Below are 17,855 nucleotides of genomic sequence, written 5' to 3'. Positions count from 1 at the left end.
GCAAGATTATTTTTAAGTCATTACCAATAAATCACAAATAATTGCCAAAAGTTGCCACTAAAATTGTGGAAAATCGATTTCTTTAATCGCCCATATTTTATAATTTGATACACAAATAAATAAATTATAATTTGAAACACAAATACATATCCGTACTAGATGTTTGCTAAACCTTTAATTAAAAAAATATAATTTTCAGTTTGGTTAAGTATTTTGGCCTCAAATCCAAATTTAAGTTTTATATGAAAGAGGCCGCGCAACTTACCCTAAAGCTCGAAATTTTCGTTTAACTTGTTACCAAATATTTAATTTATTTTATTGGTGTCTTTTTGGAGACCAGTTCAAATAATTAAGCGTTAAGTGGAAAGGTTAAGTTGCGCATGGAGGTACCTACTAAGAAAAAATAAATAAACAAACAAGTAATATGATACTAGAAAAATTATAAGCAGCTTAAAACTGTAATAAAAAAAGACTTAAAAAACAAGTGGTAGAAAATGGGGTGATGAATTAATTACAATAAATTAACATGATTAGTTTTACAGTCATTCATTTTTCGGGTATTATGCCGTGTTGCGCTACCTCCTTTTTGAGCCAACGTTTCGGACAGCGTTACAGTGTCCATCATCAAGGCAGTAATGCTGTCCGAAACGTTGGCTAAATAAGGAGGTAGCGCAACACGGGATAATACCCCAAAAATAAATCACTATAATACTTTTGACCGTGAAAATCTCAAATCATATCTGATATTAGATTGATTAGGTTAGGTTTACACGTTCTCCAAAATTCGCCTATTATAGTGTGTTTCGACATTGCATGTATATTTGGACAGCAAAATCTACCACAGTCGAAAACTTAAAATAGTCATGATTCATGGATAGGGGAATAATTATGGAAAATATTTTGTCAGAATCAACATTAGTACGAACGACAATCGGGATCAAATCAAGCAAGGACGAAAATAAAAATATAGCCTAAAGAATCAAAAGTTATGCTTTCGAAGTTGCATGGTATTTTTGAACAAATATCTATGTTAAACAGTATTTCTGTTGGTTAGTTTGAACAATCAGTACGTTTTGCCTATAATTAGTTGGATATTTCTGTTCTTTGTCGAAGTAAAGTTGCACAATCAGCTCTCCAATCTCCCCCGTTTCCTGCCCATTAGTGCTCACTCCCCTCGCTTCAGACTATTTCCATCGTCATCATTACTGTACCAACAATTCGTTTATTGGTCTATGATTGATTTAAGAGCCAATTCAGCAATAAAAGGTTTTATAGACCCAATTAGTACAGTCGTCGGCGTAAAGATCAATCGAACAACTAAGTCATCAACTAGGGAAATCCTCATAAATTCTTCTCCCCGAAGATGACGTAGACCGTGACTGACCCATGGGCATCACGAAATAAGTATAAATATATTGCAATAAAAAATGAGCACATGTTACTTCGGAATTTGTGATGGAAATATTATTTCAAGACTGAAGTTTCGCCATACTAAATTTATTACCGTAATTTAAAGTAATACAATTTTATTTCACAGAAACTGTACGCGGTAATTGGGACTTGGGAACAAACAAAATATGACGATGTACTTTAACGAAGTGCGTGATTATCCGGTCATTTATTTAACCAAACAAAGTAGTGTGACTGCCTAAACACGATGACTGGTAACAAATACGAGGCGTCGAGGAGTATTTTTAAACAGAACTTACCTAATGGGCGGAAGTCTGGTAAAAATTCCAACGAAATGACATATCATATCTATGGCCTAAAACTTCTCCAAGTGAAACCCAGTTGGCATTATTTTGTGGAAACCGAACACCCTTTTTAAACCCTGGAAGACTAATCTTAGTCATTTCGAGTAACACTGCATTTTATGATGTATCTCTCCTACGAATGCATCGATCTCGCTGGTTCTCCGTGACAACTCAGTCGCCGACGAGGAGTAGCAGAGAGTGCAGAGAGTGACCGCGCACCTGGAGTAGATGCCACCATTTTCTATATACCTACGACATCATTTTTAGTTCAGTCTGCGGAGAACACAATAAAGTCATATAAATGTGACAATTATACCAAAAAACAATATTTTTCATACTTTACAATAGAATGAACCTTACTAAGTTACAGAAGAGGGAAAAAACTGAACTTTCGTTAATTTTTTTGATATTCGTGTCACCGCTAAATTTGATATCGAAATGTTGGAGCCATAATCATCAGAGCTATAAACAACTAAAACATATATTTTAATCCTTTATATAAAGTTCCTTTATAAAATAACATACACATTCATTGTCCGGTCAGTGGCTAAGTTGGCATCGCGTTTGGGTCCCCACCCAGACGTCTCGTCGTGCGTACAATTCTTCGGCTGGCTAAGTCCTCCATCACGACACAAGCAACAATTTCCGCTTACTGTGGTGGTAGTAGAATATTTTCAAATATTGTCAGGTTATTCGTAACCCGGAAATGTTCGCCTTTCTTAAAAAAAAATCGTAAATAAAAAGTATTTACGAGGTTGGTGGTATTGTTAGTAAAACTGACAAATATTTAGTCTTTACGTATAAAATATATTATTAGTCTTCCAGGGATAAACTAAGCCTTAATCGAAGACTGTATATACTGCTAATCTATCTATACAAGTAAAAAAGTAAACGTTCGTATGTTCAAAATCTTAAATATGAGAAATCTACACAGTATCGCCTTGGTGAGGACCAGAATTCGGAATCCAAACGTTACTTGATAATATGACTTAAACTATTTTGAGTAGCCATTTCTGAATAGTTAGGTACCTACTTCACAACCTTAATTTTCCCCTTCAACCTCATAACATCCCCCAAAATTAAGGATACATATACAAAACACTACTACCGGCAGTTGAAACTCTATTTTTGTTGCAATTTCTTAACCGAAAGATAATGCTATGCGTATCGGCTACCATTTAAAAAAACACTATTGATTAATTCAAATGCTAAGGACGTAACATGAATGACGAATATGTTCTAGTTGTATTTAACAACTTTATCTATGTCACGAATACTTGATATTCCTTATAAGGACAGCATTTAACTTTTTACTTTTGGCTAACCCATGGAGCGGGTCACGCAGTACGATGGTGACCCAATAACCGCAGTAACACAGCATCTGACCTTGTATCCCATAAAAATCTCACTGAATTCGCTCGCATAGATACTAACTAGCTATTATAATACAAGTTCCGCTGAGGATCAGACGCCAGCAATTGAAAATAATTCTCAGGAAACTAATTTTTACGGCACTTCACACTCTTGTAAAGTTAATGCTAAATCTGAGATTCAATCGATGATCTATAAGAAGCTATAGGTATATCACAGGAATATCTAAAATGAGAAGAAGTTCTGGGAAGGTAAAAGGTACAAGGGGTGGTTAAGAATCTGAGGGTCAGTGGTCCAGGAGTCCATCCCGCTGTCCAGCTGGAGAGGTCAAAGCGTCTCCGTCAACCAGCTTCCCCGATCCGGCCTGCCACGCAGCTGGTGACCTATGGCGGAGGTGATGGTTATCCAATAAATGGTTCCCGTGGCGGCGGTACCCGTACCCGCCTTTCAAATTATTAGTGAATTAGAATTATTAAGTATTTAGTGAACATGGAAAATTTATTTATGGTAGGGTAGCAGATTACAATTTTTTTTTTCATTTTTAAATCTTAGAACTCGTGGCTAGTGGGTATTAATGTGTTATTGTTGACAGGTTGACGTCATTATACAAGAGGAAAGAAAATACAATACGAATTCGAATTGAAAATATTGTATTTTTATTTTTCGGAATAACTTTATTGAGTAAAACCTCAAATTGTAATATTTAATTATTGAAGACAATATTAGCGATTTCTAAACGAAAATCTGGAACAGAAAAATCAGAAAAGGATACGGTCCTAGATGTGACCGTATCCTTTTCTGATTTTTCTGTTTCAGATTTTCGTTTAGAAATCGCTAATATTGTCTTCAATAATTAAGAAAACATTGTAAATAGTTCGTGCTTGCGACTATGGAAAAGCTGGTAGCCATAAAAATTGAGAAATATTAGGACGTAAATACGACACCCATAAAACAACAACATTAGGAACACAGTTTTTTTAATAGCAAACAAACATTTTACATTCTATTAGCGTAGATTTTATTTAAAAAATATAAAAATGCTGAAAGCGCATTCCAATCAGCTGATTTAAAAAAAAAACTTTGATAGAGGTTATCTTAAGATATTACGCGGATTTAAGATCACTTAACACGAGATATCGTTTTATAATATCTTCTGATAAGATTGTACATTGTGTATATATTGCGAGTGCCTTGAGAGGCCCTGTAGCCCATGCCTATGATATTCCATCAGCTGTCACTCCAACCAACCATCTGGCGCACTTCACTTTGATGAAATTTAACCAACAAGGCGACTATCATTATTGGCGTTAATAGAAACAGTCCCTAATTAAACGTAAGCCAAACGTTAATACTTCAAAACAAATCCATAGAGTACAGGCCATGCACGAGGAAACTAATTACTTACAATATGACGTGACCAGTTCACTTAGCAACTTTACGCTTTCGATGATCCGTCACGAATTAGATAATGTATAATATTTTGTAGTATGACAAAAGATAAAAAAACGTCAGTATCGATATTGTGACGTCGTTTAAATTATAGATGTTGTGTGAAATTAAGACAAAGTAGTTCTCTCTAGAAGTAGAGAGAACTATGAAGAGTTATAATTAAATCCAAATGAAACTATTTGAACCCTCTTACTATTACTATTTTGAAGTTTGGCTCTCGTCCACCTCTGAAACAGAAACAACAAAAGCACCGCATTTTTGTCATAAACAATATTCTATAAGAAAAAAGTAACAGTGTACGAATTTCTGATAACGCATAACTTTGTGATAAAACTGTCAGTAACAAAAGTCAGTTGAATACTTGTTCCTTATCAATTATTTTTGTGATTATTATTAAATTATTGGTGAGCATTTAGCCAGGTTCTGCGTGAGAACAATATTTATTTAATCAAGCTAACGTTATGAGATGAGCAAAGATACTTCTACGTGTGAAAGTAGGCTTGTATGTACACTTAAACGCAATTTAATTTACCCCCTGTTCCGTATCCATTAGGTAAAGCCTACTCCCACTTTCAGATACACCATTCGTAATATATTATTTTAAATAACACTATCTTACTGAGTAAAACTTACATCCAGGGGAAATCCCATTTTCTTTCATGGTGCATCGGTAGGGCTGGTACGTCCCTGGGAGGACTTTCCCGTACATTGTGCGATCCATGGCGAGCGAGGTATCACTATTCTCACACTATAACACTTCAAGGGAAACCTGACGGAGACCCGCAACTCCCCATGACGCGGGTAAACAACACCACGAGCACTGTCACAACACCGACTGTCAGAAGTAAACACGTGCCAGTTATGTCAGCAGGAGGTCACATTCGCGGACACTCCTAAACGTAAACTGATGTATGTAAAAACATACAAAAGCGAGTAGGGCCGCTTAGGTGCAGAGCGGGCAGAGTGGGAGGCGGCGAAGAGCAGTCAGCACTCGGCAGGCGCGCACTACCGGAGAGTGGCTGGTCGCGGGTCTCACTGGGCGGCGGGCCTAGCAGCTGGCAGCAAGCAAGCAGGCAGACAGTCGAGCACCCCTCGCCCAGCTAGCCGAGGGGAAAAAAGAAACAAGGGAGGCCGCCTGACACTTTATTTTATCTTTTACTTGAAAGTTATTTCGTGTGACGGCGACAGCAACGGCGCGGGACGAGCATCGCGACGCGGACGCGGGAAGAAACACTATCACCTACTCGCACGCAGAAACTCGTAAATCACCCCAGTCAGGAAGTAAAAGTCGGAATGTTGTGGAGTAAACGCGTTGTTAGTCCAATCATTGTGTTGTGTTGTGATCCAAATAAACAAAAATAGTGCTAGATACTTGGTAAAATGTCAACTTTTCATACCCACTTTTTATACTGTGCACTTAATACTTAATACCCACTTTTCATACCCTGCACTTAATACTTCATACCCACTTTTCATACTCTGCACTTAATACTTCATACCTACTTTTCATACCCTGCACTTAATACTTCATACCCACTTTTCATACTCTGCACTTAATACTTCATACCCCAATCATAGATTTATATAATTTATTTCAGATGGACGATTTTGTATTTGACACCTCACACAACATCCATACACGTAGGAATATATATAATTGTTTTATCCACATAAACTGAAATAGTGCTACAGTAATGAGTGAACATTATTATTACCCACTTTCGTCCTTGTACTTATGCACTGCACACTTAAATTTTTATACGGTGAAATAACAGGAAGTTCTCATAACCAAGCATCAGTTCCAAACTAGCATCTTATTATTTTACTTTGTTCCAATGTCACATCTCGTTTTATGCCTTAATTAATTTGGTATGTAATGTGGAACTTTACATCAAAGTTAAAATACGAATGTTACCACCTATGTTTGTTTCGATAAATTGGCACGAAGTACCTACCGGGTCAATTAGGCTCCCCTCCCGCTCTTTAAAAATGATTAATCACAGGTTGTTGAATTTACAAAATTATTATATAAATTCGTGAGATAGATATTATAAAGCACAAATGGCGGAAGGGAACTTTTTATTTTATTTTGTTTGCCCAATTTGTTAAAATTGCCTCCTATGTATAATACTGCTAAATTTGTTCGAGTGGAAATCGAAGCCTGCATTTTCCCATCGATTACAGATTACCGGCGAGGCCAACACGATTAGCGTCACACTCGACAGATGGACCTAGATTACATCACATTTCCAATACGTATTACTTTATTTATAGAAACTTTGTCGATAAAGGGTCATAAAAAGGTAAGTTACTAATCTAAACGGATTTTATATTTTTTCCATTATATTATACAAATCAATAATCACTAAACATGCCGCCATTTCTGGCGTCTTGCTAGCGTTCTCGACTTATTTCATTTACTTGCACGTCATTATATTAGCCTTGTTCATTCATCTATCTCCTCTACATTCTGCATATTCAAATCCAGGACCAGAACTCCACTTACACAGACGTTAGCTCTTGCACTTTCCAGGGCCGGCCCAGTGCGGGGTCCGCCGGGCGCCGACTTGCCAAGGCGCGAAGGAGCCAAGGAGTCAAGGGATAATACCAAAGATATTAGAAGAACGAGATATGCTATGTTGGCCGCCGGACCGTAGGTGGAGTACTACCTAATTAGGGTACTTTGAATACTATCGGGACGAGTACGCACAGAAATCTGTTCTATGTATTAGTGCGGATACCTTAGCGTAAGCGAAGGTGTGCAGTAGTATTGGTGAACAAAACCGGCGACACTGGGCAAAACAATTCCACACAGTATGAACTGCTCATAGCACATCTCGTTCTTCTAATATCTTTGGATAATACCTAACACCTAATACAGCGCCTTTGAGGTTTGGCGCGTTAGTGAGGCCCTGACAATATCCCTTGTTATGAACAAAATTAATATTGTCCATTGCTAAATCCTACACTCAATCCATTAAATAACATTTATAAAATTTAATATTTTGACATGTAAATCTACAATTGAAAGATCACGATTTTATCGGTCAACCAATGTGGCAAAAGGATCCACTGATCTATGCTGATACCGCGTAATAGTCGATATTGCCTTACCGGCCGCGGGCAATGGATCTTCCTTCACCTGCATCGAGTGGTGATAGACCCGCGACGGAGATATAGGATATCGGCTATCGGTTATCGGCAACGACGGCAACTATTGGCAGTGAATCAGGAATCAGTGCGGGGCAAGGTCACTTAACACGGTCGCGTGGTGTCGCGGTGAGTCGTGCGGTTGACGTGATGTGGTATAGAGACCCTGACACGGAAAGGGGGATCAGCCACACGGCTTAACATCTCACAGGTGTCACACTAAATCCGAGCGTTGCAAAATTGGAACGTTATCTTCTCTATGCAGCGTCAAAGGTCAGTAAACAAGCATAATAGATACGCGAATTAAACATGACAATAGAAAAACACCTCCGAAATGTTGATTCAATAGATTGCGTGCAAAGGTGTAAGGTGTAAGCGATCCTTGTAATGAAGATTGGCATTCGTGTGCGTCGAGTCATGTCGAACGTAGGAGGGAAATATGCTGACAAAATCAAATTTTACAGCTATAATGGGGACATTTATGTCTAGTACAAGTTTGACATTGTGTCTACATACAAACTAATATATCTTGGGCAGAGTACTAGCCAGTAGGGTGTATCGATTTTTAACTTTTTTTTTGTTTTCAAATTCCAAGTTGAAATAAAGTTGCTACTAGGTACCACAACTTACCACAATTTTTTTTGGATTTTTAAAAAAATGTGTAGGTCTCCCGCACAAGGCCTAAAGTTTTAATTTTTTTCAAAAAATATCAATTTTTTTTTAAATTTAAAAAAATAAATTCATAACTTTTGTGTTTATTCCAAGTTAAAAAACAGTAATATTAGGGCATAAAAATAAGTAAGAAACGGTTTTTTTTTATAAAATATGGTATTTTGGTCTCCCGCACAAGCCCTAAAGTTTGTTAATTTTGATGAAATTTTGTAATTTTGTGTACATATATGAACCATGTTTTTTTAAAGTTTAAGCCACCGGAATTAATTGTACTTTTCTTACAGAAGGCATAAAATGAGACAATATATATACCTATACATAATTCTTATATACATACACTAAAAATATATAGCACATATATACTATATATATATAATATGTTTTATACCTGAAAAAAGATAGTTGGACGGTGTAAATTGTATGAGAAAGGTGTTGAAAGAAACTGATGTTATTTGCTATTACTGTTGTTTATTACAAAAGTATAAAAGGTTATAACATGTCATAAAATGTAGTATAAAAACTAAGTACAAAATGTTGCTGATTACTTTCCATACGACATAAGTGGCAGTTTTCTTGTTCTACTGCAAATTTACTGACTTGTTTAAGTATTCGTCCTTTCATCTTGGCTTCAAAACCTTAAATCAAAGTTATGTATAGTATTTACATAGGCCTAGTGAAAATTTTATAAATGTTATTACAGTTCCCAAATGAAATTTCAATTTAATATGGAAGACAATTCTATTGCAGAAGAGTTGGCCAAACGAAACCCCGGCAACATCTCGCACGCCAGGTGGCTTACTCTGGCAAATCGAGTCCTTCGTTTGTATGTAGCCACCGATGCTCCGACCCCTCAGCTAAGAAAGCTTGCAGAGTTCATGATGAAGGTCTACATACCATCATGGTTCTCAATTAAGTGCAATCCCCAAATCCCGCAACCTTCCATTCATTTTTTTAAAATGATTCTTTTCAGCAATTACTTGGTAGATGAGCTAAGAAAAGTCGTCCATGCAACGTTACAGATAAATGCTTTCATGGCTCACCCAGAGCATGTTTTGATAGCTATGCTGTTCGATGAACGAAAACATATCAGAGCCTTGGCTTATAAGAGAATCCAGAAAGCTCGCTCAACCGTAAGGAAAGGGGTAAGGGTATTTAAACCCCCTCAGATCAATTTTGATGCCGAAGACTATATAGATATGATTGATTGGAAATCCACTTCAGTAACCGAACCCCCTCTTGTTACTGATATGAGCCTTGAAAAGTTGGAGTCAATTGCGGAAACTGGCAGAAGTGGAAGGGTTGAATTTAGAATTCCTTCTCACACTCAAGCGGTGGAACGAATTGTCAAGGAAGTCACAGAAGCTTTGAAGCGAGTATGTGGGCTAATCGAAAGAGATAGTTTTATCCGTGCCAGACTGGAAGACCGTAAAGAGTTACCTACGTTCGAGACCAAGAGCCAGTACAAAACCTCTGCAAAGGATTAGAATTTAAGTAAGTTTTTTTCGACTATTTTGTAGTTATAATGTTTCTAAATAACGTCTTTATCATACTGTCTTCCATATTAAATTGAAATTTCATTTGGGAACTGTAATAACATTTATAAAATTTTCACTAGGCCTATGTAAATACTATACATAACTTTGATTTAAGGTTTTGAAGCCAAGATGAAAGGACGAATACTTAAACAAGTCAGTAAATTTGCAGTAGAACAAGAAAACTGCCACTTATGTCGTATGGAAAGTAATCAGCAACATTTTGTACTTAGTTTTTATACTACATTTTATGACATGTTATAACCTTTTATACTTTTGTAATAAACAACAGTAATAGCAAATAACATCAGTTTCTTTCAACACCTTTCTCATACAATTTACACCGTCCAACTATCTTTTTTCAGGTATAAAACATATTATATATATATATATAGTATATATGTGCTATATATATATAGTATATATGTGCTATATATTTTTAGTGTATGTATATAAGAATTATGTATAGGTATATATATTGTCTCATTTTATGCCTTCTGTAAGAAAAGTACAATTAATTCCGGTGGCTTAAACTTTAAAAAAACATGGTTCATATATGTACACAAAATTACAAAATTTCATCAAAATTAACAAACTTTAGGGCTTGTGCGGGAGACCAAAATACCATATTTTATAAAAAAAAACCGTTTCTTACTTATTTTTATGCCCTAATATTACTGTTTTTTAACTTGGAATAAACACAAAAGTTATGAATTTATTTTTTTAAATTTAAAAAAAAAATGATATTTTTTGAAAAAAATTAAAACTTTAGGCCTTGTGCGGGAGACCTACACATTTTTTTAAAAATCCAAAAAAAATTGTGGTAAGTTGTGGTACCTAGTAGCAACTTTATTTCAACTTGGAATTTGAAAACAAAAAAAAAGTTAAAAATCGATACACCCTACTAGCCAGTCACCCTAGATCCGTAAATACTAAAATAGTTTGACAAGGATAACTAACGTCGATTGTTAGAGTGATTTATTATTGGGGTTTTATACCGTGTTGCGCTACCCCCTTCTTTATTTAGTCAACGTATCGGACATCATTACAATGTCCATCTTTTTTTTTTTTGATTTTCTAGATTCTTATTTTCCATGAAGTGGTGAATCATTTAAATTTACTGAATTTAAAGTTAATGTTCTTTATACAAATAGAACGGCGTCATATTATGCGCCTCACTATTTTTACCTCATATGGGTGTTTTAACAATTACCTGGCTATTATAGACTTATAGGCCTTGTGTTTTCTCGGTAGGGAAAAAATTTGTTTACCTAAAAACCCTACATACAATGTCCATCATCAGGGTGTGTGTGCCTATGTACGTGATGCGATACCGCGTTGCCAGCTCCAATCCTCTTAGAGCAGGTATTACAGTATAACTTAAAGTGGTTTTCTGCGTTTAGTTTTGGTGTACCCGTCAATTACCGGGTACCAAAAACTATTCAGCTAAGCCCCGTCGTCTTTATTAATATTAATGGCATTTTTGTAAATTTCAATTGCCTCCGTAATTAGGCGCGCCCTATGCGTATTGGGTCTGCCCAGGACTCAGGACCCAGGACAGGAACAAATCCAACACAACGTCCCTAGTCTTTACTTTCTAGATACAAATAAATCAACGAACTTTAAAACATAGTTCCATCTTGTTAGTTCTTCCTTTAGCCACTTGCAAAGTGATGCATGTCAAGCTGTACAGATTTGTACTGTCGTCATAAGTAAAAAGTCAACTGGAAATTTTCAATGGTCGCATTCTGATATACCTACTTTTTTACTATTTGATGGTTGATAAACATGAAAGTCTCGTATATCACAATGTGGCATTGAAAATTAACAGCTGCCTTTTTCTTATTACGGCAGTATAAATCTATACAGCTTAGCAGTATAGGACGAAATACTATAAAGCAGAAAATGTATGAGTTGAAGCAGCAAAAACCTTCCAACGGGGAGTCCTGATGATAAGCTTTTTGCACGTCTGTGATTTTTAGGTCAACGCAACTATTTCCAGCTCGTAACATCATTTCGATGATGAAGCGTTGAAAATTAAATTAAACTATGAAAAATAAGACAAGACGCCATATTGTTTTTTTACATTTTTCTATGATTACTCTAATTTGGAATAAGGGAATTTAAATTATTATCGGTTGAACTTTTTTAAACCCAAGACCTAAAAAAAGCAATGTTTTGGGAACATTGCCAAAGGACGTTAAGCAATAAACGATTAGAAGCGATTTATTCACTGACAAGGCCATCTAGATACATTATTATTCACTGCATTAAACGCATATACGTAACATTCGTTCCTGCGTGGAAACTCAAACGAAAGTTGGAGCCGATTCAATAAAGAATTGGATTATTTAAAAAAATATATGTATATGAATACCGCACAAGAGTCCCAACTGCTCCCAACCGTCTAGACCCGGTGAGACTATTGCATCTTCAATTGGGGTATGTTGTGAGACTGAAGGTTATGGGGAGGGGAAGGCGATTGGGAAGATGAAGATGGGGGAGAACCTGGCTATTAATATCTGGTCACCAAACACGGCTAAAGCCATTTCAAGCAACGTTTCAATTCTGAATGGTGGTCTTACACCAGGGCGACACTGATAGTATCATCCACTCTGGAACGTGCCGCAATTATACTATATATTATTTTTAATGAATAAATTGCGAAATAACACAAAGTAATCAAATAAAATTTACTTACGCGCGCCGGGATTGAACCTGCGACCTTGGGCTTGCTAGTCGAGAGCATTACCCCTCGACCACGGAGGTAGTCTAATTCATTCAAGTAACAAAATTGAAACATAGACGTATATCGTTGTATTCAGAGATGTGCTTTTTTCAAATAAATCCATTTCAAATGGAAATGCAAAATGGGTATTTTGCATTTGAAATACTTTTCCAAAAACCATTTTGCATTTTCCATTTTAAATGCTTTTTGCAACATTCTTCCATACTATCTCCACTCATCTTTTTTTCATAAGCCCCAAATATCAGTCGGTCCTCAACCTCGCTATGAGAGATAATTTAAATTTGTCAAGTTGCTCCCTGGTAGGAGCCCTGGCAATTGAGTGATACCATTACAAAAAATACTGATTCAAATACTGAACATGGGGCCATGACGTTGTAATATTAAATGTTAGATAGCAGTTTCTATGTTTTTACGTTGGCAACATTAGTCCCGCGCAAATTTTTTGTGGTTTCATAATCTGTAGTCGTGGTGTTTTTGGATTTACCATCATGTAATATGTTTGTTCTACATTGATGTCCATTATTAAATGACAAAATTGTTTAAAAATTCTATAATTATTTTAATTGTTTGACCTGATAAACCATTTTGCATTTTCAATGCATTTTGAAAATAGGTATTTTGCATTTTGCATTTGAAATGGAGAAGTTTTGACCCATTTCCATTTTGCATTTCAAATGGTTTTGGGTACCCATTTTGCACATCTCTGGTTGTATTATATTTAACATTGTAACATATAACAGAAAGAGATGTGACATCAGAGCCCCCAGCGGTAGTACTAGATATAAGTAAAAGTTAGCATGACTGATATTGCCCCCCAGTAGTGTCAAATATTCGATCAGAACTAATAGAATCAACGGGTGTTTAAACCACAAAGGGGTATCAGATGACAAAGAGGGGTGTGGATAATTTCCGATTGCCGTAACTATGGTGTTTTCCGAATTATTTTCCAAAACCAAATTAATGGTACTTATCAGTTATTTTTTAGAGTCGAAAAGGTAAAATATATCTAGGTCATACGTTATACGTACGCAAAAAGAACATCAGGAATTCCTGGAACCCAATCTGTATAAATAAAAATGTTAAAGTTCATTTGTTCAAAATCTTAAATCTTTGAAAGATCTTCACCGATTGCTTTGAAATTTTGACACAACTTTGCATTCGAATACGTGTGTTTTTATATTATATAGATGTCACCTTTGACAGGTAAAACTTGGCTTTAAAAAAAGCTACGTACGTAGACAACGCGGCGCCATCTGTTGAACGTAAAAGCAACACGCGCTATTGTTTATCTATCTGCAGACTTAGCCACAGCAATGCGCAGTAGTAATCGGGCTTTTTTAATCATCTTAATTTTGTACTTTTTTTAATTCACTTAATATGCTAAACTTTGAGTTAGAAAGCTTTTACGCAGTATTTGAGATTAAAAACACAATGTAAGAAAATGGTAATTTTTTATTGAAACTTTTGATACTTTAGAAAAGTTAATAATAAATAAAAATACAGTGTAGTGTGTAGCATAAACTCCTACAAAGGCGGAAGCCTGTTCGTGGGTTTAGCCGTTTCCCGCAGGGTTGGGCAGAGAGGACGGACCGCCAAACAACTCTTGGCACACACTCCTTGCCTCATTCATACATCTTCTATTATTCTGACTCTTGACATGGCCCGACTCAAGTTTCTGATACACTTGATCATGCCATGTCTTCCTTGGGCGTCCCCGGTATTATAGTAGTTATTATAATATTTCTATGGTTTAAAAATAAAACACAAAATTAAGGTGTACATTTTCTTCGAAGATAAACATAAGTTATTAAAAAACGTAAATGAAATTAAAAAAATAACATAAAATATGACATTTTTAGTGGAAGTTTTAAACCATACAAAAATGTGGTACCTAGCAATGTTTTTAAAAGAAATTTTATAATGTGTATAAATATTGTGCAATCAAAAACAAGGGCATTAATGTATGGGTAACCGAGCAACTCGGGACAGTGATAAATCAACACACTCTTGAAAAAGTGATATAGTCATTGAAAGTGATGATAAGGTTACGTTAGGTTGGGTTTATAGGCCCTTTTTCATCACTTTGAATTCAAGTTCTGTGAAATTCCTATTCAAGTTCTATTATTATTCCAGTTTTGGGAAACAACTGGTCAATAGGTACTTGGAAATATAGTAATCGTTTTTATATTACCAACACTCAGGCAGTGCCTTAGTGGGTTTTAATTTCTTGTTTATGCTATTTGGTATAGTATATTATGTTATTATATACTATTTGTTAATATGTATTATATGTGTAAAGAAATGAAAATAAATAAAGTAAAAAAAATAATAATTAAAATAATAACGTTAATGTCTTATTGTAGGTTATGTGGTCAGTTCAAGATAATAATCTATAATGTGTATTTAAGATATTTGAGAATATAACAAAATTTGAAAATTTACCACAAATAAAACAAGACATTGATAGTTGATATCATAGCAATAATAGTTCAGATATACTACAAAAGAGTAGTCTTTTTCCATATGCTTTGAACCGTAATACATCAATTCTGATAATAACATTGTTTCTATTTATTAGAATTCCTTTTCTCTTATATTACCGATAGCAAACCGTCACGTACGTTAAAAGAATCAACTTTTACGTAACTTGCTAATTTACAATACAATATTGCTTCAATAAACACATGACAGCTTGAAACATTATAAATACATCACAAGAAAAGTTTATTTTGCTCATTTGTAGCCCTTCCTGGTCAACCAACAACGAACGAATTATGAAAAATCCGTGAACTTAAGTAGGATTCTGTAGGAATTCAGACTATCATAGTTATATCGGTAACATTTATTTATATCGTTCCATGTTATTTTGTTGATAAAATAAAGTAGATGTCAAAAATTCCGGCAAAATACTAAAAAAAATTTAGAAACTTACCTAAGTCATCCATGGTACTCTAATAGTAAGATAATTTATAATTTTTATATGAAAACAAACACATTCACTAAAAACATTATGCAAAAATCACGAAAACGCGATAAACTGTCAGAATGTACAACGTACATACCATACCATAGATAATCTTAAATCTGCGAATTCTGCATGTTTGGCATGACGCTAACGCAGCAAAAATAACAGTAGGATTTTGATACAACTACTACGGGTATTTTTTTATTTAATTCGACGAGTTTGCCTTTTTAACTTTCAAAAAAGTTTGCTCGCAACGGAACTTGTGGGGAACCTGAGTGATGTACGGGCATAAAAAAAACCAAACACCGAAAAATAGCCTAATCGATGACATTATAAAATGCATGCCTAACTATGGGCTTTGTCAGGGGGGCAAGGGGGTGGGTCTACCCCCAAAACAATTGGTAAAAAAAAAATAAAGGGAAAAAAAAGTCTTTTATAACTGGTGCCAAACCTACAAACCTGATATTTTTTATAATTAATGTGACAAGTTTATTGCCAGCTACAGACGTTACGCGTCGTCTCGGTCAGGGCCGAATTTTCACCTAGTCCCGAAAGGCCCCGGCCATGGATCGATTTTTAATTCTATTTTTAACAATCCTAAGCCTCAACACAAGAGGCTTCAATGGGAAATAAGTTCTTTAAAAAGATAATTTGTCATTTTTGGGGGTGCTATGAAAATGGTACACATTGAGGACAAAGGTCTCTGAAAATTATAATCTTATTTTCCATACTGCCCCAACATCGAAGGCGGCCACGCTAGGTGCCAAAATTATGGATTCAAGACTATATTTTACATTTTCATGTAAGCGGAAAATGTTGCTTGTGTAATGATGGAGGACTTGGCTAAGAAAACAGTGGCTAAGCAATACTAAAATATTTCCATAAGAAAATACAAACAGATTTTCGTCAATTTCCAAAAATTAAAAATCAAAAGCATTTTTAGGTTTGCGCTTCGACCTAGAATTTTTTTCATTAATCTTTTTTTTATATTATATAGGAAATCTACACATTAAAAAAATAAAATAATAATAATTTTTATTTGACATTTCCAAATGCAAAAGAATATTTTCATTCGTAAATTGCATACTACCACCATGTGAGCGGTTTATTTGTAACCACAGCCATCTTTATTAACAGGCTGTACATGGGTCGGTAAGCAATCGACATAAACCGAATGCTGCAAGACCCTGCGCAGAAAAGTTCCACTCTGAACTGAACTGCGCTGCAAACCGTTACCTTTCTACAGCAAATTAGAATTCTATTTAATTTTCTGCGCAAGGTCTTATAGCATTCGTTTTTTTTTTGTCAATTGCTTACAGACCCGTGGGACGACGGGCTTAAAGAAACCTGTTTTCGGACCCCCCCTAGCTTGGAAGCTGGCGACGCCCCTGTGCCCAACCCCTTAAAGAAGCGGAGATACCCCTCCGAGGGGTCTGTACGGTTTGCAGTCTCTGTGGAGAAGGGCAGCAGTAGCCGCCACCTCCAGACCACCACTGTCAGAGCTGGAGCAACTGAAATGCTGTGGTGCAGAAAGGACACCGAAAGAATAAAAATTACAACCTCGAGATTGACTAGAGAAAGGTTACGACTTAGAAAGTAAGAACATTATACCAACCTGAAAAACCTTTTTTGGTAGTTTGGCCGATGAAAAATTATTAAAAACACTCACAAAACTCACACTTACAAAAAAAATGTTAAAACCCACTATTCGTGTTTGTGTTTTGATTATCTGCTACTGTAATCTAATCTATATTATAAAAAGAAACCTGTGTTTCTCTACCTGTCTAATTTTCTCCACAACCAGCTGCTGCCATACACGAGTGGTTATGGTGGTAGATAGCCCTTGGTGTCACATCGAAAGTAAGAGAGTTTGGTGGGTGTGGCTGGGCGTGGGTGGGAATGGGTGAAGAGAATGTGCTTTGTTATGTTCCATTCTGAAATAGTCTGAATCGAAACCTTCCAGACTGTGTCGGTGAGTCTTTTTTTTTTTTTTTTATAGTGAATACCTCACAAGAGTCCCAACTGCTCCCGTCTGGAGCCAGTGATACTATGGCATCCCCAATTGGGGGATGTTGTGAGGCTGAAGGTAAGTGGGGAAGGGAAAGAGGAAGGTGGGGAAGTACCTGGCTATTCAGATCTAGTCACTAAACACGGCTAAAGCCATTTGGAGCAACGTTTCAATTCTGAATGGTGGTCTTACACCAGGGCGATAC

The 17,855-nt window shown here is 35.9% G+C and overlaps 1 protein-coding gene across 2 annotated transcripts in view; it reads right to left on the bottom strand.

The window, feature by feature from the left end:
- Window positions 1–15,740, bottom strand: part of Pax (paxillin) — a 95,320-nt gene extending 79,580 nt beyond the window's left edge. The window contains exon 1 of one of the 2 annotated variants that reach the window (XM_089634103.1): window positions 15,610–15,740. In XM_089634103.1, coding sequence (XP_089490229.1) covers window positions 15,610–15,622 — 13 coding nt within the window. In that variant the 5' untranslated portion in view covers window positions 15,623–15,740. Of the gene's footprint in view, window positions 1–5,207; window positions 5,484–15,609 lie in introns of those variants that run through there. The other variant, XM_089634102.1, reaches the window with a different exon arrangement.
- Window positions 15,741–17,855: the final 2,115 nt, after the last annotated feature.

The sequence above is a fragment of the Hesperophylax consimilis genome, chromosome 8 (assembly GCF_061612785.1).
Source record: "Hesperophylax consimilis isolate HC1 chromosome 8, BYU_Hcon_1.0, whole genome shotgun sequence".
NCBI lineage: Eukaryota > Metazoa > Arthropoda > Insecta > Trichoptera > Limnephilidae > Hesperophylax > Hesperophylax consimilis.
Note: the sequence above shows the minus strand (reverse complement) of the source record. Positions and strands in the feature narration are given on the sequence as shown.